Source organism: Planococcus citri, chromosome 5 (assembly GCF_950023065.1).
Source record: "Planococcus citri chromosome 5, ihPlaCitr1.1, whole genome shotgun sequence".
NCBI classification, from domain to species: Eukaryota; Metazoa; Arthropoda; class Insecta; order Hemiptera; family Pseudococcidae; genus Planococcus; species Planococcus citri.
The window spans coordinates 47,157,564-47,178,488 of record NC_088681.1 but is presented as its reverse complement, the minus strand read 5'-3'; the positions used below and the strand labels follow the sequence as shown (position 1 = coordinate 47,178,488).

Below are 20,925 nucleotides of genomic sequence, written 5' to 3'. Positions count from 1 at the left end.
TCGAGGGTTATTATTTTACGCTGACGTGTTGTAAAAAATTTTAAACTACCGGATTTCACCTCGGAGCGCCTTTCCGGTGCCCTAATTGCGTTTTTTCGTTTTATTAAAATTTAAAAATTTTATGCTCCAGGTGAGGCTCGAACTCACAACCCCGGCATTGCTCACGACTACTGCCATATAAGTACCGTGCGCTAACCTATTGCGCCACTGGAGCAGTTAGCCGATCAGGCCAAACAATGAAATATATCCCAGCTGTTGCCCGAGGCATTGTTTTTACGCAATTTTACACCTTAAAATGAAAAAATTTCGAGTGAGAGTTGGTTTTTTACGATTTAGATAGTTTCGGGAATTGAAATAATTACTAATAACTACGAATAAATTTGTTAAATAATAGAAATCGATGAAAACGCGAACATCGTTCAATTCGTACAATTTTTGTAGGCAATCCGATTTTGTTTTGTCCCCAAGCAGGTGGAAGTGGTGCGATGTAATTTTTCGCGTTTCCGATGTTTTTCATTAGTTTTCCTTTTCAACTTGACAGACTTGAAGATGTGATGCAAATTAATTTAATTTTAAATCAATTTTTTAAATTTAATTTTGCCAATTTGAATTCAATTCTAGGTACTACAATTATTTTGTGTTTGTTGACTCGAAAGTACTTGCACCACTTCCACCTACAACGGACAAAACAAGACCAAAATGCAATTGCAGAGCTGCCATTTGACAAAACAAAAATTCTCTCTCCGTTCACAATAGGATACCTACCTAATTTTGAACTATCCAACTTATTAATTTTTTTAAAAATGTTCCCGATGAATATTTCGCCACTGAATTTATATTCTATGATTTAATCAGCTTAATTAATTGTAATACCTTCTTATTTAATCCCTTTTATTTAAAATCAATCGCGTAAACGAGAATAAAAACGATTTAGCGAATTTTTTCTAGACAAATTCGATCATTTCGATCCTCCAATTTCGCAGTTTCCTTTCCTCCATTTTCATGTTTTTACCTGGTTATTACCCTTATCATTTGTAAAATTGGTCTACGTTGGAGAAAATTTTAGCAAGAAATGATAAATTTTACGACGATTTAGAAATTTAACGTCAATAAATGATAAATTCTAGTCGAGAGCCGTCATTACCGATGACTAATCGAGTATTCTTCATTACGTCGTTCGTCGTTCGATAACAATCTTGATACAGATTTGCGATCATCTCGGTAACGATCTGGATCTAGCAACTTTACCATCGCTTATCAGTTATCACTAGGTATATCGTTGAAATAATTACTGCTTCGTTTAAATGCAGGCAATTTAAAAGCTATATTGGCTACGTTACACCGTACGTTTGTTCGCAGATGAGTTGGTTTGATGCTAGTAGTTTCGCGAATTTGGCCAAAACTGCGTTAAAGGAAGCACAGAAAACGTTAGATAAAGCCTTAGATATAACCGAAGAAGAAGGTAAGATACAGTCAGCTTCTTTCAAAAGATTCTAAGCGACGCTAAGCCTCGTAATTTACTCTTGCAGCTTCTCAAAATGCATCAAATCAAAGCACCTCGAAAGAACTCCCAGCTACCGAATCGCCACCACCTTCGACGAACGAAGAATCGAAAGCATCCTCGTCTAATAACACGATATGGGAATCGTTTGCTAGTTCTTTCTTCGATAAACCAAAATCACCTACAGCTGCTGACACACCAGGTACAAAAAGTCGATTGCAAGTGTCCATTTCTTTACTTTCGCGTATAAATCTATCGTTATCAATTCCAGATAACGCCATTCCGCCTCAAATCACCGACACTATCGCTACTAGTCCACCAGTAATCACCAAAGAACCAGTGCCCGAGTACAGTCAACCTTTTAAAGACCGTTCAGGGCTTCGTTTAGCTTGCGAGCCACAACAACCATTGCAACAGCCACAACACGAAGATAAACCAACGCAAGATAGTAGTAAAGATGACTCTTTTGTGATACGTCGTCAAAAGAAAGCTGCCAGTGCCTCGAACGGTAACCGATTATCGATGATAAGTAACGAAAGCGATAGAAAATCCACTGTGTCTAGCGATAGCGTCGAAGTGCTCGGATCCACTTCGACGAATACGCCAGATTCGGAGGATACGTCGCCTTCCAAAGTGCGTAACAGTGGTTCGTACGAATCGTCGGTGGAAATCCTGTCGTCTAGTTCGGTTGAAATACTGAATAGCGAAGATCCTTCGAGGTAAGTTGCAGTTTCGTACGTTTCTGCTTGGTGTACCGAAGTATTCGATTTTTCAAGTTGAATTTTTTCCCCCTCTACGTAGACTCCAGACTGAAGGCACGTCCTCGGAAAGTGTCGAAATCATTCCAGAAATCGAAGAAGACGATGATAAAAGTTTAGGAGGCGGCGCCGATGACACGTCTGCTTCGGAAAGCACCTTGACAGTGCTCGACTTGGGTCCCAGGTCTTCGCTTAAAGACATGATTAAATCATCTTCTTCGATGGATACCTCGATTACGGAGGTTTTATCTCCATGGGAGGTGAGTATCATCGCGCACCTATATCATTCATTCTTTATCTAAGTACTTCATATTCGCTGCTCTGTTCGCAGTGTGGAGTGAACCGAATAATCACCGAGCTTTCCGAACCTCCGAACGAGTCTCAAGAACCCTCAGAACCCAACTCCGAAACCAAGTTACCATTAAAACGTACCCGAAACGAGCTCTCCGGTACTTCGATAACCACCCTAGACAGTAGCAGTTGCGACGAAGGCACCATGATCGGTAGCAGTTCAGACGAAGCTCCTAAAGAATGCGCGTCTTCGGTCGGATCGTTGAAATCCATGTTAGCCGATGCCATAAACGAACAACCAGACGAATGGACTGCCAGAGAATCGTCTCCTACTACTTCATCTATGGAAAGGTATACCACCATCGTTATCTTCGTACTCTTGAGATTGAGTAATTAATCGCTCGTTTGTCTTTCAACAGTCGAACCGAGAATATCAAAATCGGCTCGAGTGGGCATACCTCAGCCGATGAACTTGAAACGGCTACGTCGTCCGATATCGAAGTAATCTCTAGTCCGAATGGAGACAGTAGTAATGCCAATTCCAGACAAAGCCCCGCCAAACTAATATATAAAAATTCCAAAGGTAAAATGTCCGTTATCGTTAGTTCCGATATATTAATTCCGGAGGTTATCGGCCGCTCGTTGTCGTTCAAAGTTAAAGGTAGGATTTTATTCGTTCCTATACGAATTGTTGCCTTGTATATATCGCTATTGCATTGGTACATGTTCGAAAAAGCACCCTCGTTTTTGCCTTTAATTTGTACAGTTTCGATAGTTCGATACCCAAAATATCTTATTTATCTACTTCGACTCTTTGTACGTTAATTTCATCTCGATTTTTATTCCTCATTTTTTTTTCCTACAGGTCATAATCGCGAACCATCAGAGACATCTAGTGGAGGATCCGATGATACGATAGAAGTTGATCGACTGTTAAAGGTAACCCTTTTTATTAATCATTTGAACTCGTTCGAGTCAGACTATAACACGTTCGTAGTGTTTTTTTTTTACATCCTAATCAGTCGATTTAATCGATACGTTTCTAATCAACCATATCGAATGATAAACTTACAGGAAATCGCCAAACTTAATGAAGTCCTCCAAGCTAGAGAAACGAAGCTCATCGATTTAAGCATGAAAAATGCCGAATTATCAGAAAGCAACTCGAATTTAAAAAGGTAAGCTTTCGTGTATTCGATCAAGAGTAATTCACGATACCTCACGATAAATTTCGTTTTTATTTTTCGTCCAGCCAATTAGAATGCCAAATGAGCGAAGAATTCACCCAACGACTGGCAGCCCTAGAGAAAAAATTTCAGCAAGCTATTCGTGAAAAAGAATTATTACGCAAACAACTCGAGGTGAATACTCTAGCAACTTGAAATTTATAGACTTCGAAGGGGGGAACTGAGGGAAAATACAGCTAAGACGAATAATGGAATTTTTGACTATTTTTCAACTTGCAGAATTACAAACATCTGAAAGATTCGTCCGAATTCGACGAAGACAAAGATCAGACAATCAAGGAACTCCGAGAAGAAGGTGAAAAACTAAGTAAACAGGAACTCGCTTCAAAACAGCTGATAAAAAAGCTACGAGCGACTGAAAAAGATCACCTAAAACTGATCTCATCTCTAAGGTAATAAACTAATTTCACCGTACTTTTTACTTTCATCTCGTTACAATTCGTCGGTTTTTCTCATCTCGTATTTCTAATGTTGTTTCAGGGAACAATACGACGGTCTGATGCAGGAGGTGGAACGTGCCAAGAAATCACTTAGTGCCAAAGAAGAACTAGAACGTTCGCAAATCGAAGCCATAAACCAATTAACCAAAACTAATCAAAAATTAGATAAACAACTCGCCTCGTTGCAACTGCAAGTCGACAATTTAACGTCAACTTTGATCTCGTCTCAGAAGTAATTATCGCCTTTATTCCACGTACTCGTATATTTTACTTTTTCGCGTTTCTCAAAATATCTCGATTATAAATCTCATCTTATAATATTTTACGACACCATCTACATGTACATATATTCTTGAGAATCTATTCGATTACGCCGACGCCAATTTCATCGTCAGTATCTTTAGCTTTAGCGTTAATACTCGTATATTTTTCCTCCTTGTTTCTTTCTTTCTTTTTATCGTGTCAAATTCGTTTATCATTAGCGACGTATTAACAAAGTTTACTATGAGTAAATCGACGAGACCGTAGAAAAGCTTTTTAAAGCCGAATTACCAAAGCAGCGCGAAATGTCTCGAATAGCCGATTATCTCGCACCGTTTAGCCAATTGTCGAATATTAGATTGAGAATTCGTACCTTACAGTACACGTAGAATGAAAATTCACATCGTTATTTGATATTATTGCATTTTCCACACAGTGACGTCTTCTATGCATTTTCTCTACTCCGAGTATCCCACGTTTAATTTTTCCTCACGAAGTACGATGTCTCATTGCGAAGCATTTTTAAATCGTGTCGTGCTCATTGTTGACGATTTCTCGAGCGTTGATTCAAAGTTTTCAAAATCTTTTGCTACATTATTTTTCCAAGTTCACTTTTTTGCGCAAATTTTCAGTATTTATGTTTTTTTTCGAGCTCTTCGTTCTCGTTTTAATTTTTTCAACGGAGTGGTTTACTGAGAATTTTTTTGATCAAAATTTCAGCATTTTGGGTGAATTTTTCGTCTTTTGTATTTCTTCGGTGATTTTTTATTTTCTCGAAATGCCTGGTCCAAATTTAGAAGAAGGCAGTGATGCGGAGGATGCGGCGACGGTTTCGGATTTGGTCTTTGTTTTCTCTCTCCTATTCATTTACTATCTTTACTGTATCGCTGTATTTTTCTTATTATATTATTTGAATCACTTCTGATTCTTTTCAATTCGAAAAGTAATTTTTTTTATGGTTGACGATTTCTCGAGTGTTGACTCAAAATTTTTAAAATATTTGTAGCTACTTTTTTTTGGGTTCATTTTTTTGCGCAAATTTTCACTATCTATGTTTTATTTCGAGCTGTTCGTTTTTGTTTTAATTTTGACGAAAAAATGGGTTTCAGAGAATTTTTTTGGTCAAGATTTCAGTAATTTGGATGAATTTTACGTCTTTTGTATCTCTTCTGTGATTTTTCATTTTCTCGAAATGCTTAATCCAAATTTAGAAGAAGGTAACGAAGATGTGGAGGATATAACTACGGTTTCAGATATGGTCTTTATTTTTTTTCTCCTATTCATTTGTTATCTTCACTCTATCGTTGTATTTTTCTTGTTATATTATTTAAATCACCGCTGATTATTGTCGATTTAATTTTTTTTTTTTAATCGATGTAAAATATTGTTATCGATTAGTTTTATTCATTTTTTACTAAAGTAAGGAACGCTGGGGGGGGGGAGAATAATCAGCAAGTGCAACGTAATTTTACTATACTCGATTGAAAAATTGATTTGAAAAATTGAATAGTCTACTTAAATCAAGAATTATTAGAGATTTCTTTTCTTCTAAAATAATAATTTCACGTTTTATCTCAATTATTTTGAATTCGACTTCAGAAATAAATTTTCTAGCTTCGTATAACATTTTAAAAATTATTTTTCAACTTTTTATCTCATTGAAAGATTTTTTGAAAATATTTAAAAACGATTTCAATGGGTATTCAATTCTTAAAAAATTATTGCACATTTTTCGCGAGTTATTCAATTTTTCTGATAGTAAAATTGATTTTCTATCCCCGTAGCCAGTCTAGAAAAGAACTTAATTTTACAAAATTTCAGGAATCACGTTCCCCCCTCCCACTCAACTCCATGAAAGTCTTTACGAACTGAATTAAGTTGTCTAATCAAATATTAAAACGAAAAGGGACGCTTTTAAAGCATTGAAAATTTTTTTTGAGGGTTGAACGAGGAGGCAAGTAACATTTTACATTTTAATTTTAAACTTTTTCAATTTTTTCAGACATTTTAAGATTTTTGAAGTATTTTTTTGTGGAGGGGAAGGGAAGGAATTCCGATAATATCTTCGTCAATTCAATTTTTCGTTTTCAAATTTTCTAATATTTTATGGGGTGGGCAAGTAGAAAATTTTTTCAATTTTTCTTCGAAGCAAATTTTTAAACAAAAAGATGAACACTCCAGTCAGGTGAGAAATGAGTTTTATTTTAATATTATTATTTTTTTTTAAAAAAAAAGGTTTAGATTTTACGATTATTATGTTTATGAAAATCTTTACCCTCCTCTCCCTCGCTATATTTTTCTCTATAAAAGTTAATCAGTTTCGAAAAATTTCCAGGGAGGGGATGAACTTCGCTTCAACGTTTCAATTCGATGCGTTTTGTTTAGTTCGATCTGTGATCGTTTTATATGAATCTTGAACCCACCTTCCTCGCCCCTTCTCTCTCTTTTTTTCGGAGTAGGAATTTTGTCTCGTATCCAATTCATTTATATCTGTCTAAAATCGTAAATCTATTAGTCGGGGAGCCCTCTTGAGGATAAATTGCACCACCCGTCGATCCTCCCGGACAACTTTTTTCTAAAAGGGGGAGTCCTAAGGAAAATTTCTAGCCCTTGTACTCGAAAAAAATGTGGCCCTAATTACAAAATGGCGGCCATTTTAATTGATAGGTCAGCCGAATCGCAGATTTTGCGTTCCAACATAGGACTTGCACAAAATTTTTCAAACTGTACAAAGGTAGATCGAAAGATCAAGCAAAAATTCATCACCTGTCAAAATTTCAAGTGATAAAGTGCGTTTTTCGTTTTTTAGTGAATTTTTGAAAATCAAATTTAGGCCAAAAATGAGGGGAAAAAATTAAAATTTTACCAAATTAACCAAGAAACCTGAAATTTGGGATATACCCTATTTTCGACATACCAAATCGATTGGAAACTGTTTCAAACCGTTTTGAGCAGTTCTGGAGCCTCCAGCAGATTTTTAAAACTCGAAATTACCACAAAATTTCACCAAAATGGAGTTGGAAAGCTGAAATTTATTCTGCAAACTAATTTCAATACGCTACGAAGTCAACTGCAGGGGGATTTCAAGTCGTTTTGGAACCTCCAGCGACTTTTTGAAAATTCCTGGAGCCTCCAGTACATTTTTGAAACTTTAAATTTTCTAAAAATTTCATCAAACGGAGATGGAAAGTCAAAATTTATTCTGCAAACTAATTTTAATACGCCACGAAGTCGTCTGCTGGTGGATTTCAAGTCGTTTTGGAGCTTCCAGCCACTTCTTGAGAGGTCGTTTTTTTGGAAAATTAAAATTTCCAAAAAGTAGCTGGAAGCTTCAAAACCATTTGAAACCACCATGTAGTCGCCAACTCCATTTGGTAAAATGTTGCGGGAATTTCAAATTTCAAAAATGTACTGGAGGCTCCAGTAATTTTCAAAAAGTCGCTGGAGGCTCTAAAATGAATTGAACCCACCTGAAGTCGTCTTCAGAGGGTGTTAAAATTGGAGTGTAGAGTAAATTTTCGCTTTCCATCTCCATTTGATGAAATTTTGTGAAAATTTAAAGTTTCAAAGATCTGATGGAGGCTCCAGAAATTTTCAAAAAGTCGCCGGAGGCTCCAAAACGACTTGAAATCCCCCTGCAGTTGACTTCGTATCGTATTGAAACTAGTTTGCAGAATAAATTTCAGCTTTCCAACTCCATTTTGGTGACATTTTGTGGGAATTTCAAGTTTCAAAAAATCTGCTGGAGGCTCCAGAACTGCTCAAAACGGTTTGAAACAGTTCCCAATCAATTTGATATGTCGAAAATAGGGTGTATCCCAAATTTCAGCTTTCTTGGTCAATTTGGTAAAATTTTGATTTTTTCCCCTCATTTTTGGCCTAAATTTGATTTTCAAAAATTCACTAAAAATCGAAAAACGCACTTTAGTACTTGAAATTTTGACAGGTGATAAATTTTTACTTGATCTTTCGATCTAACTTTGTACATATGTTTGAAAAATGTTGTGCAAGTCCTATGTTGGAACGTACATATTATATAAATTCCAACTTTGATTTTTTCAGGATCACGCCTCTCTTGTCTCCCTTCCACTCAGTAATTTACCATCTTTGAAAAAAAACGCAATTTTTTAGTCCCTCAAGTTGAATAAAAACATTTTTTTACAGAATTTCCCATTTTGATGTTCCCAAAAAATGAACTTTACTCCCTCGATAAATTAATCACAGGAATAACGAATGCTAAAGAACTTTGCCCTTGAAAACTCCATAAATATAAAAAAAAGTTGCAAAAACTTCAAAGTTCAAACCTTGACTCTTTTAAAAAATAATTTGCCTTCATCTTTCTTCTTCAACCAACTGCAAAGAAGTAGGTAGCTTCTTCGGAAGATCAAACTCAAATTTTAAAAACCAACAGACGATAATTCGGTCATGGATGGCAACTATCTACTCACCTGAAACAAAAAACCAAAATAAATGCCAATTAATCAATTGCTAATTAGTTGTACCTTTCCTTTCAAATAATTGAACTTCTAAACAATTTTCAATAGACTGTTTCATAATCCTTTTTTTCTAATTATTTTTTCGCAGAGAAATCAAAGACAAGGATGAGAAAATCGCCGCCCTCGAGCAACGTCTCAAAGAAGCAGCCTCATTGGCAACCCGAGAACTGGTCCAAAAAGCCGAAACCGAATTGAAGAACGAGAAAGCTCAACGCGAACAACTCGAATCGGTCGTGGCTAATTTACAGCTCACTTTGCAAACCAAAGAAATGCAGTATTCCGAGTAAGTGAAAAGTACAGGTACCTAAGTCATGAAACACGCAGACCAGATTATCATTTTATCTTTCAAGTCGCGAATTTATGCATCGCATTCTTCCATTGAACCTTTTTTTCTTTTTTCATCTCACTCGTTAACATAACAATAAAAAAACATATCACCACTACACAAATACACTAGAAATTTCCACGTCTGATCTGCTAAGTTCATCGCTAATCGACGACGACGTATATCTCGTTATCTCGCGTTTCACGAGTCCGCCTCTCTCTTTCTCTTTCGAAATGATTATAACCAAATTTTCCGTCACCTTTTTCTCAACCCTCTTCCTCTTCTCTCACTGCCTACAATATACCCGACATGATCGTCTACGTATGGTGTGTATTTTTTGACGTATGTAGTCGTAGTCGCGAGCTGTGCACATGTGCTCTTCGCGAACTCTTCCACTTTTCGTCACTTATTGGTTTAAAAACATGTTTCCTTTCGCGTGTTGCAGACGCGACGACTCGGCCAGACGTGAAAATCAACGATTGCATAATTTACTCGAAGAGTATAAGAGGAAATGCGAGAATGCCTCCGAGGATGTGCTCAACGCCACCAAGACCATCGCCAAACAACTGGAAGACGAAATTGCCAAGTATAATGCTGCGTCAGCGTCGTGGGAGAAGCAAGAAAAAGAATTGTGTTCTATTATAAGTGAGTTTTAACTCATTTTTCAACATTTTTGTATTTTGAATTTTCGATTCATTTTAAAATATCGGAATCATTGTGAGATAATTTTCGGATCGATCATTTTTTTTGCATCGCAAGTAGTGTTCCTTAATCTTACAAGAATTCAAATCTTTTGAAGTTTAGGATATGTTGGGAGAGATGGAGAAAGAAAGTTGGAGAAAAAAACAGGAATTGAATTATGAGCTGTTCTTTGTATCATGGATTCCTTCTTTTTATTTTTTCAGACGAATACCAAGATCGTTTGAAAACATTCGAGAAAAAAGAACGTAAATGGGAAGATCAAAAAAGCGCATTGAGCGAAGAAACCAAAGACTTAAAAGCTAAGCTCAAAGCTGCCCAAACTAAGCTCGACGATAAAGATAACGAAACTAAATTCGCCAAGAAACGATACGATTTACGAGTCGAACAATTAGACAAGTAAGTCAGTCGCCTCGCTCGTGTAGAATATTTTTGGTTTTTTCACTTTTTTTTTTCGTAATATGGATTTTTCAAATTCTCATCATTCTTATCACTTTTTTTCAGAATGGTTGAAGAGAAAAACGAAGAAATCAAAAACCTCAAAGTTAAACTAGAAGAAGCGATGAAAGCGAACAGTACAATTGGCGAAACGCAAAGCGAAGGGCTTCGAAATATCAACGAATTATACAAAGATCGTTCCAAACTGAAATTATTGGTAATTATTTTAATTTATGATCTTTTAATATTGCGCTGAATGTAATAGTCGTACGTAATACGTATTTTGCCACCATATTTGAAACTGCTGCCTCCGCTTCGCGTATTTTGCTTTTTTTCCAGCTGTCATCATCGTCGTCATAATCGACGACTCATTGTAATTTGTATGTAATATTTACGTACCTATCATATTCTTTTTTTTTACATTCGCAGCTTCATGGTGATGCTTCGGGTAATGAGTCTGATTCAGATGTGAGTATGGTGTCTCCTAGTCCATCTCCGCTACCTGCTGAGGATATTAACGCCTGGCTGAGCGTAAGTTGATGAACAGTTTTGGAAGTGTTTTTGTTTATAGAACCATCTCACGACTCGTTCCTTAGATTTAAGTTTTAAGCGGATGTGATCTGATTTGATCTGGACATTCCCTGAATTCAATTTCATTTCATCAGATTTAATCCGAACAACGGAAATTTCCTGGGTACAATTTGATCAGATCAGACTCTGATCGGATCCATATTTTTTCTCATGGGTTAAAATGAGCCTACCTCAAGCGAACGATTCGAAAATATTTTTCAGTCGATTAAAAAGTGGTGGGAGTATTAAAAGAAAAGAGTCTTTCCGGACGAGAAAAAATTGAGTCAGTAAAACATAATAACTATATTTTCCTTCGGGCTACTTATAAAAATTCAAGAGTCCTGGCTCAAAGAAAGATGAAGCTATGGATTCCCAAAATAAGAGAATTTTTGAAGCAATTTCTCACCATCTTTGTTAAACTGTTGAAGTCAAAAACTCAAAATTTGAATTGACTCGAATCATTCACAAACGATTGAAGATTGAACAAATCGATTGATTTTTGGGGAATCATTCGAGAACGAATTGATCAATTTTAAATACAAAATCATTGTCATTCACGAATGAATTGGTTTATTTCGATTGAATTCGGTGAATCATTCGCGAACGAATTAATTCGTATAAGTGACTCGTTCGCGAACGAATTGATTCATTCAATTGAATTTAGCGAATCATTCACGAACAAATTGATTAATTTTTGGCGAATCATTCGCGAACCAATTGATTTGTATAAGTAACTCGTTAGTTTAGTCGTTCGTGAACAAATTGATTCAATTTAATTAATTGATTTTTAATTTTTTAGTGAATCATTCGCGAACGAATCGATTTGTGTAAGTGACTCGTTCGCGAACGAATTGATTCATTCAATTGAATTTAAACAATCATTCACGAACGAATTGATTTATTTTCGATGAATTGTTCGCGAACGAATTGATTCACAAGTGACTTGTCTGCGAACAAATAGATTCATTCATGATTCAATTGATTTTTAGTGAATCATTCGCGAACGAATTGATTCGTGTAAGTGACTCGTTCGGAAACGAATTGATTCATTCACGAACGAATTGATTAATTTTCGGTGAATCGTTCGCGAACGAATTGATTCACTAGTGACTTGTTTGCGAACAGATAGATTCATTCATGATTCAATTGATTTTTAGTGGATCATTCGCGAACAAATTGATTTATTCAATTTTGAATTTAGTGAATCATTTGCGAACGAATCGATTCGTATAAGTGACTCGTTCGTAAACGAATTGATTCATTCACGAACGAATTGATTAATTTTCAGTGAATCATTCGCGAACGAATTGATTCACAAGTGACTCGTTCGCAAACTAAAATAGATTCATTCAATTGATTTTCAGTGAATCATTGGCGAACGAATTGATTCGTATGAGTGACTCGTTCGCGAACGAATTGATTTGTTCAATTTTGAATTTAGTGAATCATTCGCGAACAAATTGATCAATTTTTGGAGGAATGGCAAAATTTCCATACTTATCTGTTTTTTGCATCTTCATGAGCTAAATGAGCTGCAGTAACTCAAATTGCATCGTTAAAGCCTCATCTGGCTTTTTTTAAAAAGGGTATTGAAAAAAATGGATAGTGAAAAAAACCTCCTAAACTGAAAATTACCTCATTTTGGGGCCCATCTATGTATATCACCAACTCTTTCTGATCTTGAAACAACTGAAACAAGCATTTTTTACAAAGCCTTCCCAAAATATGACATTTTCAAGAAATGGAAATGGGGCAATGGCGAATTGAATCCAAGAATCAGAAAAAAAGTTGATAATTATGGTATTCATCGTCAGCCCTCATCCTGAAAACTTTACAAATGATAGGATACGCAATTTTTAGGAAATTTGGAGACTATTTTAGGAGGGTGGAGGAGACCTTGGAGGGTCTGAAATCCGAATCAAAATAATAGGCTGACTCGTATTCAATCCCTACACCCCCTTTCGAACTCATGAAACCGAACCGATGTGTCTCAAAATTGTATTTGACGTTTTGTTAATATTTGGATCAAAATTTTGGTGGCCGTGTAAGTAATCCTTCCCTCCTCTCCCCCCTCCCCCCTTCCACTGATTTTACGAATTTCATCATGAAAAATTCTTCTATAAATAATGTAAAAAGAAATGCTGCCTGGATTTTTTCAATTTTCAAATTCCAACTCCAAAATTTTGCTAGTTTTTAAAAATTGAACTTTCAAAAAAAAGCTCAACTTTGAACTTGATGGGTTTTTTGCGAATATTTCCAAGTTGATACTTTTTTCAATTCCAAAGGGGCCCGAAATCGAAAAATTTCATCTGTTGGCAAAAAATGAATTCCACCCCTCGAGCCCTCGGAGTATTCGTTTGGTGGTCTGAGAAACTCACTCAGCATTTTTTGTAGTAATTTTCGGTTATCAAATTATTGGAGCGAAACTAGAATTGCGAGCATGTTTGACCCCATTGAGCGTGGGGGACTAGAGGCAAATTTTTCCATCTCAATTTTTTTTCTAGTCGACCTGAATAAAGTGCTATGAGTTATAGAAGTAAAAAATATGTGAGCAAAGACTGTTTAGAGCTTTAGTGCTTCTTTTGCTTCGGAATCAACAATAATTATTAGATTTGTTTTTGGTCCATGTAATGGAGGGGCGAAGGGAGAAAGAGTTGATGAATATGTACGTTTTGTTTAATTTTTCCTAGAGCTACATGTTACATTCCTAAGTATAATGTTTGTGTTTTCTGATTAGCAATTGGGTGGTGAAGATGAAGCAGGACCTTCGTCCAGTGGCAAAGGCAGCGTTTATGAAACTTCGTCGCCGAAACCGATTGCCTCGGCGGCCAGCACAATTGAACACTTACAAACGCAATATAAATTGAAAGAAGGTAAGTTCAGCCTCGGCTTCCCTTTTTCAGAAATATTCATTTCATTGAAAAAATACCCCTTCGAATATCTTCTGCTTCCTCTCCCACCAATCGTCACTCTTCTTCAAATCAAAAACCCTTCATTGATAATAAATCGAGACCAGAACTGAAGAATACGATTTAAATCCATTTTCAATTCCAGGTGAAGTCCAACAACTGCAATGGGAATTGAAGAAACACGACCACGAACGTATCATCCTCACCAACGAAATCACCTTGTTGGCGTCCAAAGTCGAAGAACTGGAAAAACGTGTAGAAGCCAATAACGAACTACAGACCAGATACGATACATTGTTACAAATGTACGGCGAAAAAATGGAAGAATGTCAAGAGCTTCGGTTAGACTTGGAAGACGTTAAAGAAATGTATAAAATTCAGGTATGAGATTTGACCTCACTCATTTCTCTGCAATAAGATCTTTTTCACTCATGTTGGTTCAATAAATATTGAGTCTCATTTCGCGTCGTTTTACAGATCGACGAACTCCTTACTCGTTCTAGAACCGGATGACAATCACCGCAAAAAACTGTAAGCTCGTCTGAAAAATGAATCCTACTGACGCTCGAATACGGATTACTTGTCTTTTCAAGAGAATCCGAGCGAAATAATGAATAGGATTTCGACATGGAAAAAAAGACCGGAAGAAGGGAGGTGTTCAAGTTTCACATATCAATTCATTGTACTCGCCATACATTGTATTTTCATCTAAGCACGTGTCCGTCCTACTCCTTCAGTCGGATTTTTGCATCCTTTTACAATGATTCGTTCAACCTACTGCTATGATCTCATCCAACTTCATCATTTTTGTCAATCAACTGTCCTCATCTCACATTTTAATGACGATTCTTCTTCACCTGCAGCGTCCATTTCATTAATCGATCAATTCTAGAATCGATAATTCACTTTTATTCACCATTGGTAGGCAATAGGCATCTGATGGGGATAGGATTCCGAATACCTATCTTTGCAATGTTTTTAGTTTAGAGTAACGTCAAAGAAAATACATTGAGGTGAAGCAAAGCGAAACTTATAAGGGCTCGGAGAAGAAACCCGTAAGCTTCGTAATTCGTTAAATACCTACGAGCAAATAATTTCGATTAAGTATGTTTTATTATTCGTCTATTAAAATGTCGTAATTTCGTGTACAATATCAATAACGAATAATAATATGTATTAGACATATGGGTATCTGCATGTTACCTACGTAGGTACCTAGACATACGTTTTGTAATTTATTATCGTGTCTCGTCAATATCGTGTACATAATATTAAGTATATATGATGTTTCGCAAAGTTATTTATTTATGCATCGTATGTTTTTCTTTTTCATACTATCTATGTGTATCAAATGTGTGTATCTTTAATACCTACGTACCGTACTCGGTACATGGTATATTGTTCAATACACCGGTATTCAAGTTTTTTTTCTCGTTTTCGATTCATTGTCTGCGTTCAACTGTTTTTAAATACTTAAGCCGGAAAATTTTCCTACAGAATTAGTTGAGCGAATGGATTTTATGAAAAAGAAATCTTTTCATTTTGTACGTATCCAAAACACCATCAAAAAATCACATTATGAGGCTCACTCTTTTGGCACGAGTAAGAAAAAATGTATTTCTCAACGCCAAATTTTTCAGAAAAATTCCCTAATTTTGAAAAATGCGATCCTACTTTGATTAATTTCAGCTACGACTGCTTCTCAAGGCTAACTTCAATTTTGAAAAAATTGGTCTAAAATCTCAATTGGTGGAATTAGGCAACTTGAGAGTATACCTTTTCCCATTTTTACTTTTTAGGCACACTTTCGACACAAATGAGAAATATTACACATAAATTTTTAAACGCTGAATTTGAAAAAAAAAAAAAATACTTTTAGTAGATCTACAGGGTGTTCCAGAAATCGCGTTTGCCAAAATTCTACTGTAGATAGTATTCGAGGAGACGAACAAAAACAACGCGTGTACGACTGGTTGCCTATCTTGCGAATTGAAGGGGCCACGTGCTTCGCAAAAGCAAAACTCGAAATTCCGAAAAATGTTACCATGACAAATTGCCTATCTTCGAAATTGAAGGTGCAAACTTGATTCAAAATTTCCAAATTTGGAATGCTTCAAATTTTGACGATTTTAAATTTTCAAAATTGTGTTCGCGCATTCAATTCTGAAGATAGGCACATTTTTTGTTAGTCCATTTGAGCACTATGGGTTATATTGAAGTCATTTCAAAAATGCCAACATTTTTTTACCATCTGTGTGAATTAAAGTTACACCATTTGTGGGCAAATTTCGAAAAATTCTCCAAAAATAAGAAAACGTTTGAATCACATTCAAGTGATTTCACTTCACCAACTCTTAGTATTTGAGTGGACGAAAAAAAAGGATTAAGTATTATGACAAATGGCTATCTTCTAAATTGAAGGCGCAAATACAACTTGGAAACTCAAAATTCTCAAAATCTAGGGCGGGCGCAACAAATTTGAAAAGTTATTTTTTGATGTTTACCCACAAACCAAAAAATATGTACGTAGATACTGCATAAAAAGCGAACGTCAAAGAATCATTTTCACTTAATAAGGCCAATTCGAAAGGATTCATGTGCAAAAACATTTCTAAAATAGCGAAAATTTACCTCATTCGATAATTTTTTTGGCTAAAAAAAAAATGAAATCGATATTCTGGAGACAGAAGTGACTTTTGGGACCCACACGTTGTAAGAGAAGGGAAGGAAGGGAGATGAATCAAAAATGTTCCAGAATTTGACAAATCAGCCCACTCGAGTTGATTTTTTCAGCTATAAAAGAATTTAAAACGACACTTGGTAGACCAAAATAGCAAAGTACCTAGTGGCCAAAATTCGAAAAATTCATAGAATAGAACAGTTTCAAAAGTTGATTACGAATAGGTATGTAAGATTGTAGGTGTTTTCTACGTTATATTCCACTTCTTTGTCTGTGATTTCAAACACTTTTCCATGTTTTTTTTGGCCTACAGGAATGATTGAATTGAATTGAGGGACCTCCAAAGTTCAAATACTTAGTAAAAAAAAACATGCCAATTTTAATTTTTTTCAAAACGTTATGAGTTTACCTACCTATTTATAAAACTTTGACATTTTCAAGTATAAAAATCGTTGATTCCATTTTTTCAAAAATAATTTGGTTTTTACCCTGTTCATCAGGTCATCGCAAAAAACTCAATTTTTTGGTATACATATTTTTGAGGTGCCTGCCTAAACGTTCTTATTTAAAAAAATTCATTCTACAAAATAGACCAGCTAAAATATCACATTCTTGGGATACTGTGGCATGTAAAGAAAAATATCCACCATAATTTTTTTGCCTCAACTAAATTTCTATTTCGAGGTTTACGTTGAATTTTTCGAAATTTCATGTTTTGCAGCCCCCCCCCCGATTCAGGGACTTATTTCGAGGTTAGGGGGAAAGTATGTCAAAATCAACTTCAGCGACCTGAACATTCCCTCCCCTCCATACCCAAAATATTACGGATTTGCCTTTAAAAAGCTCTGTTTTATAGCGGGGGTCATTCCATGTCAACTCAACCAACGTTTTTGAGTCATGTTCTTCGATTTCGCTCAAAATTTTTTTACGTCTACCCACCCAGTAAGTAAGAAACCTGTTTTTTTTTTCAGTTTGGTCTCAACCCCCTCAGGGGCGGGTGGGGGTGGGCTTCCATTATTTTCACATTGTCTCGAGGTACTCAACTTCAGCAGCGCATTCCTCCAAAACTATGACACTGATCAAAACTGATTTAACAGTTCGAAAGGGCATTGCATTTAGAACTTTTTAAGCATTTTGAAATTTTCAAAAGTTGAAAGTTGAACTTTCAAATTGAAAGTTCAAATTTCAAAATGGCGCTGTAAGTGGGAGCTACCATTTAAAATTTTGAAAAAATTTCCATAGATGCACCTTTTGATGCTTTTTCGAAATATTCAAGTTTCGAGATGGGATTTTTTGATGGAGGGGGAGCACCCTCACCCCCAATTGTGGGCGAAACTTTTGAAAGAAAATGTGAGGCATGTGATACATCGAATTGTATGTTTTTGGTGACGCTGGACACGAATATGACGTCAGATTTTTGATAGGACCCCATCCACGGCCCCCCAGCACCTCCCCAAAGGATGTAACCTAAAAAAAATGGTTACATACGTGTGACACATGAAATAGTATGTTTTCGATATCGCTGAACACGAATATAGCCATCGTTTTTCAAATCGACCTCACCCATGGCCTTCAGTACCTCCCCCATTGGCCCCATCAGTCCAAAAAAATTGTTGGATGCCGTTGATGGGGTCCAATCAAAAATCTGACATCATATTCGTGTTCAGCGTCACCAAAAACATACAATTCGATACATCACATGCACCAGATTTCCATTTGAAAGTTTCGCCCAAAATTGAGGGTGAGGGTGCTCCCCCTCCATTAAGAGATCCCATCTCGAAACTTGAATATTTCGAAAAAGCATCAAAAGGTACATCTATGGAAATTTTTTCAACATTTTAAATGGTAGCTCCCACTTACAGCACCATTTTGAAATTTGAATTTTCAACTTTTAAAAATTTCAAAATGCTTAAAAAGTTTTAAATGCAATGCCCTTTATTCGAATTGTGATATCAGCTTTGATCAATGTATCTTAGTTTTTGAGGAAGGAGCTGCTGAAGTTGAGTACCTCGAGACAATGTGAAAATAATGGAAGCCCCCCGTCCACCCCCTGAGGGGCTGGGACTAAACTAATTGCGGGTTTCTTACTACTGGGTGGGTATATATAGTAAAAAAAATTTGAGCGAAATCGAAAGACATGACTTTCAAAATCGCCTGTTTGGTTGAGTTGACATTGAATGTCCCGCGCTTCAAATTGCAATAAAGTAACATTTACGACATTTGTCCAGATTTTGAAGTTATTCCAGCGTTTTTTTCAGGAAATTCTTTCTTCTACTGTTTTGAAACAATCGAGTGAAAAGAAAAATAAATCACTCGAAACAATTGAAAGATCACGTGATTCATTGACGTAGGTAGTAAGCTAGGTACTAAAAGAATTTTACATTTGCATTGTAAAAAAGTTTACGATCAATGAAAAGACCTGATAGCAGGTATCTGAATATTGAAGCTCGCTTTCTTCAACACTTTTATGTACAATGTATTCTTAAAAACACGAAAAACGTGTAGATAAAGGTACCTACCTGATCCTGAATAGAAAGTGAAAACTGATAGCAAAACGTACTTTATAATTATGTAGGGTAGGTAGCAGATTTTCAAGGAAAATTTCAAAGCCTTCTTCACACAAATCAACATGATTGTCTTCAAGTTGTAGATGCCAGTGGTCTCTTGCAATGCGATTTTTCTGACTCCCTCTCACCAAAAAAATTGTTCTTCGTTACGTCCCTGTATGAAAATGTCACCCACAGGATTTTTTTCAAGTTTTGAGAGTATTTTTTACAACCATAGTTCTCAAATACCTAGGTGAATTTTTGAAAACCAATGCGATAAATCTAAAAGCGCAGATGGTGATAAAAATTAATTTTCTTTTCTTCGTTATAAGTTAAGATTAGGTAATATGTTTCCGTTGAACATTACCTATTCGAGAAACACGACAATTTTCATGTTTCTTTTCAATTTCTTTTTCGTTCGACGTACGTAAGAAATAAGAATATGTACATAATAAAAATGTTTCCTTTCGTTAAATTTTATATTACAGCGCTTAACATCGTCGTCCTTCATCTTTATTGAAAGTTTGTCACCGTTGAACTTGAAAAAGTTAGTATAAATACATTCGCAAGAAACTTCAATGTTTCAGTCATCCTGATTGAGAAATTCGTGTAATATTATTCACGTCTTGATTTTTTTTTTTTTTGACAAAATTACCAAAGTGCTGCGGTCATGAATAAGTATACGTTTTTGGCTATTTTGTTTGTGGCACTTATAGCTGTCACCACAATTCATCCGGTCCATGGTCACAGTAGCGGAGCTGTAGGCAGATATTTGTTACAAATTCTGAGGGATATAAATCAAATAATTATAGACTACGAATACCTCATTGATGATTCCTTCAAAAAACCTGGCCGGTTTTTCACTTATATGATCGTAGATCCGGTAAGTACGCTCTCATTCAACGAAGTGATGTGTCTTGAGGGAGAGGGGTGCTGGTGAGACTGAAAATGTCTCAACTTTTCACCCCAGATCCCCCCTTCCTCTAGGATTTTCCCAGATTATTCGGAAGATGTGGTTGGAACACATTTTGGCAGGGAAAGTTGGAAATAAAAATGTTAAATAATTTTAAATTTTCAAAAAGAACCAATTTTGGCAAAAATTAGAGTTTATTTCCAATTTCTTACAAAAAATATAAGACTTTTTTGATAGGTATTTTATGTACTAAAAGTTGGAACTTCTGGGGTAGTTTTGATTGAAATGGAGTTGAAGAGACCTTTTTTTTGGTGGGTGGGGGGGGGGTATTTCAAATGAACCAACATTTAAGAAGTCAATTTTTCTACTTTCGAACTTTCCTTCCAACCAAGCCAATCGAACCATACATTTTCTAATCTTTTTTTTTTTAATTTTCAGATTAGAAACTCTATATTCAAGTTCTTCAAATTCTTGATCAAAACATTCTTATTGAGTTAAATCACAATGGTCTTAAGGGAATGCGTACCTAATAGACAGTTTCAGTACATTACAATATAGATAGGCCTAATAAGAATTAATCGTAAACGTACATCTACCTATAAAAAACCTTCATTAAAAATGTTCTTCACTTTATGTAATTTAGACAAATAAATTATGCTTATACGAGTAATTTGTAAGGTTATTACTGCATGAAAAATAACTAAAATCATACATTTCGAACGAATCGAATAACGATAGGTATAGGTAAGTATACCTATGTAGTACATGAAAGATTGAAAATTTTTCAAATTTTACATCGAGTAAATACCTATAGGTATAACTTTTTCGTACTTCTTTTCAAAATTTGAGAG

At 35.7% G+C, this 20,925-nt stretch overlaps 1 protein-coding gene, 1 long non-coding RNA gene and 1 other non-coding gene across 5 annotated transcripts; 2 read left to right on the top strand and 1 right to left on the bottom strand.

Annotated features, from left to right (window-relative positions):
- Positions 1 to 122: 122 nt before the first annotated feature.
- TRNAI-UAU (transfer RNA isoleucine (anticodon UAU)) lies at positions 123 to 214 on the bottom strand. Its single transcript is given in 2 exon segments — positions 123 to 158; positions 177 to 214. It is a non-coding gene; the product is annotated as a tRNA-Ile (tRNA).
- An 815-nt stretch (positions 215 to 1,029) lies between these two features.
- Tmf (TATA element modulatory factor) lies at positions 1,030 to 15,362 on the top strand. 3 transcript variants are annotated; one of them, XM_065366727.1, is made up of 20 exons: positions 1,030 to 1,271; positions 1,360 to 1,462; positions 1,530 to 1,703; positions 1,773 to 2,220; positions 2,303 to 2,519; positions 2,591 to 2,901; positions 2,970 to 3,133; positions 3,416 to 3,489; positions 3,625 to 3,728; positions 3,803 to 3,911; positions 4,017 to 4,189; positions 4,278 to 4,469; positions 9,083 to 9,277; positions 9,765 to 9,964; positions 10,225 to 10,417; positions 10,523 to 10,673; positions 10,886 to 10,987; positions 13,764 to 13,899; positions 14,081 to 14,316; positions 14,413 to 15,362. In XM_065366727.1, exons 2-20 carry the CDS (start codon positions 1,360 to 1,362, stop codon positions 14,446 to 14,448), a joined length of 3,318 nt encoding a protein of 1,105 aa, XP_065222799.1. In that variant the 5' UTR covers positions 1,030 to 1,271; the 3' UTR covers positions 14,449 to 15,362. The 3 variants fall into 3 exon arrangements, with proteins under 3 accessions (XP_065222799.1, XP_065222798.1, XP_065222800.1); XM_065366726.1 differs by having other exon boundaries at positions 2,970 to 3,211; XM_065366728.1 differs by lacking the exon at positions 10,886 to 10,987 and having other exon boundaries at positions 2,970 to 3,211.
- A 4,200-nt stretch (positions 15,363 to 19,562) lies between these two features.
- On the top strand, positions 19,563 to 20,744 carry LOC135847277 (uncharacterized). The gene is made up of 2 exons (XR_010559126.1): positions 19,563 to 20,044; positions 20,513 to 20,744. It is a non-coding gene; the product is annotated as an uncharacterized LOC135847277 (long non-coding RNA).
- The last annotated feature ends 181 nt before the right edge of the window (positions 20,745 to 20,925 follow it).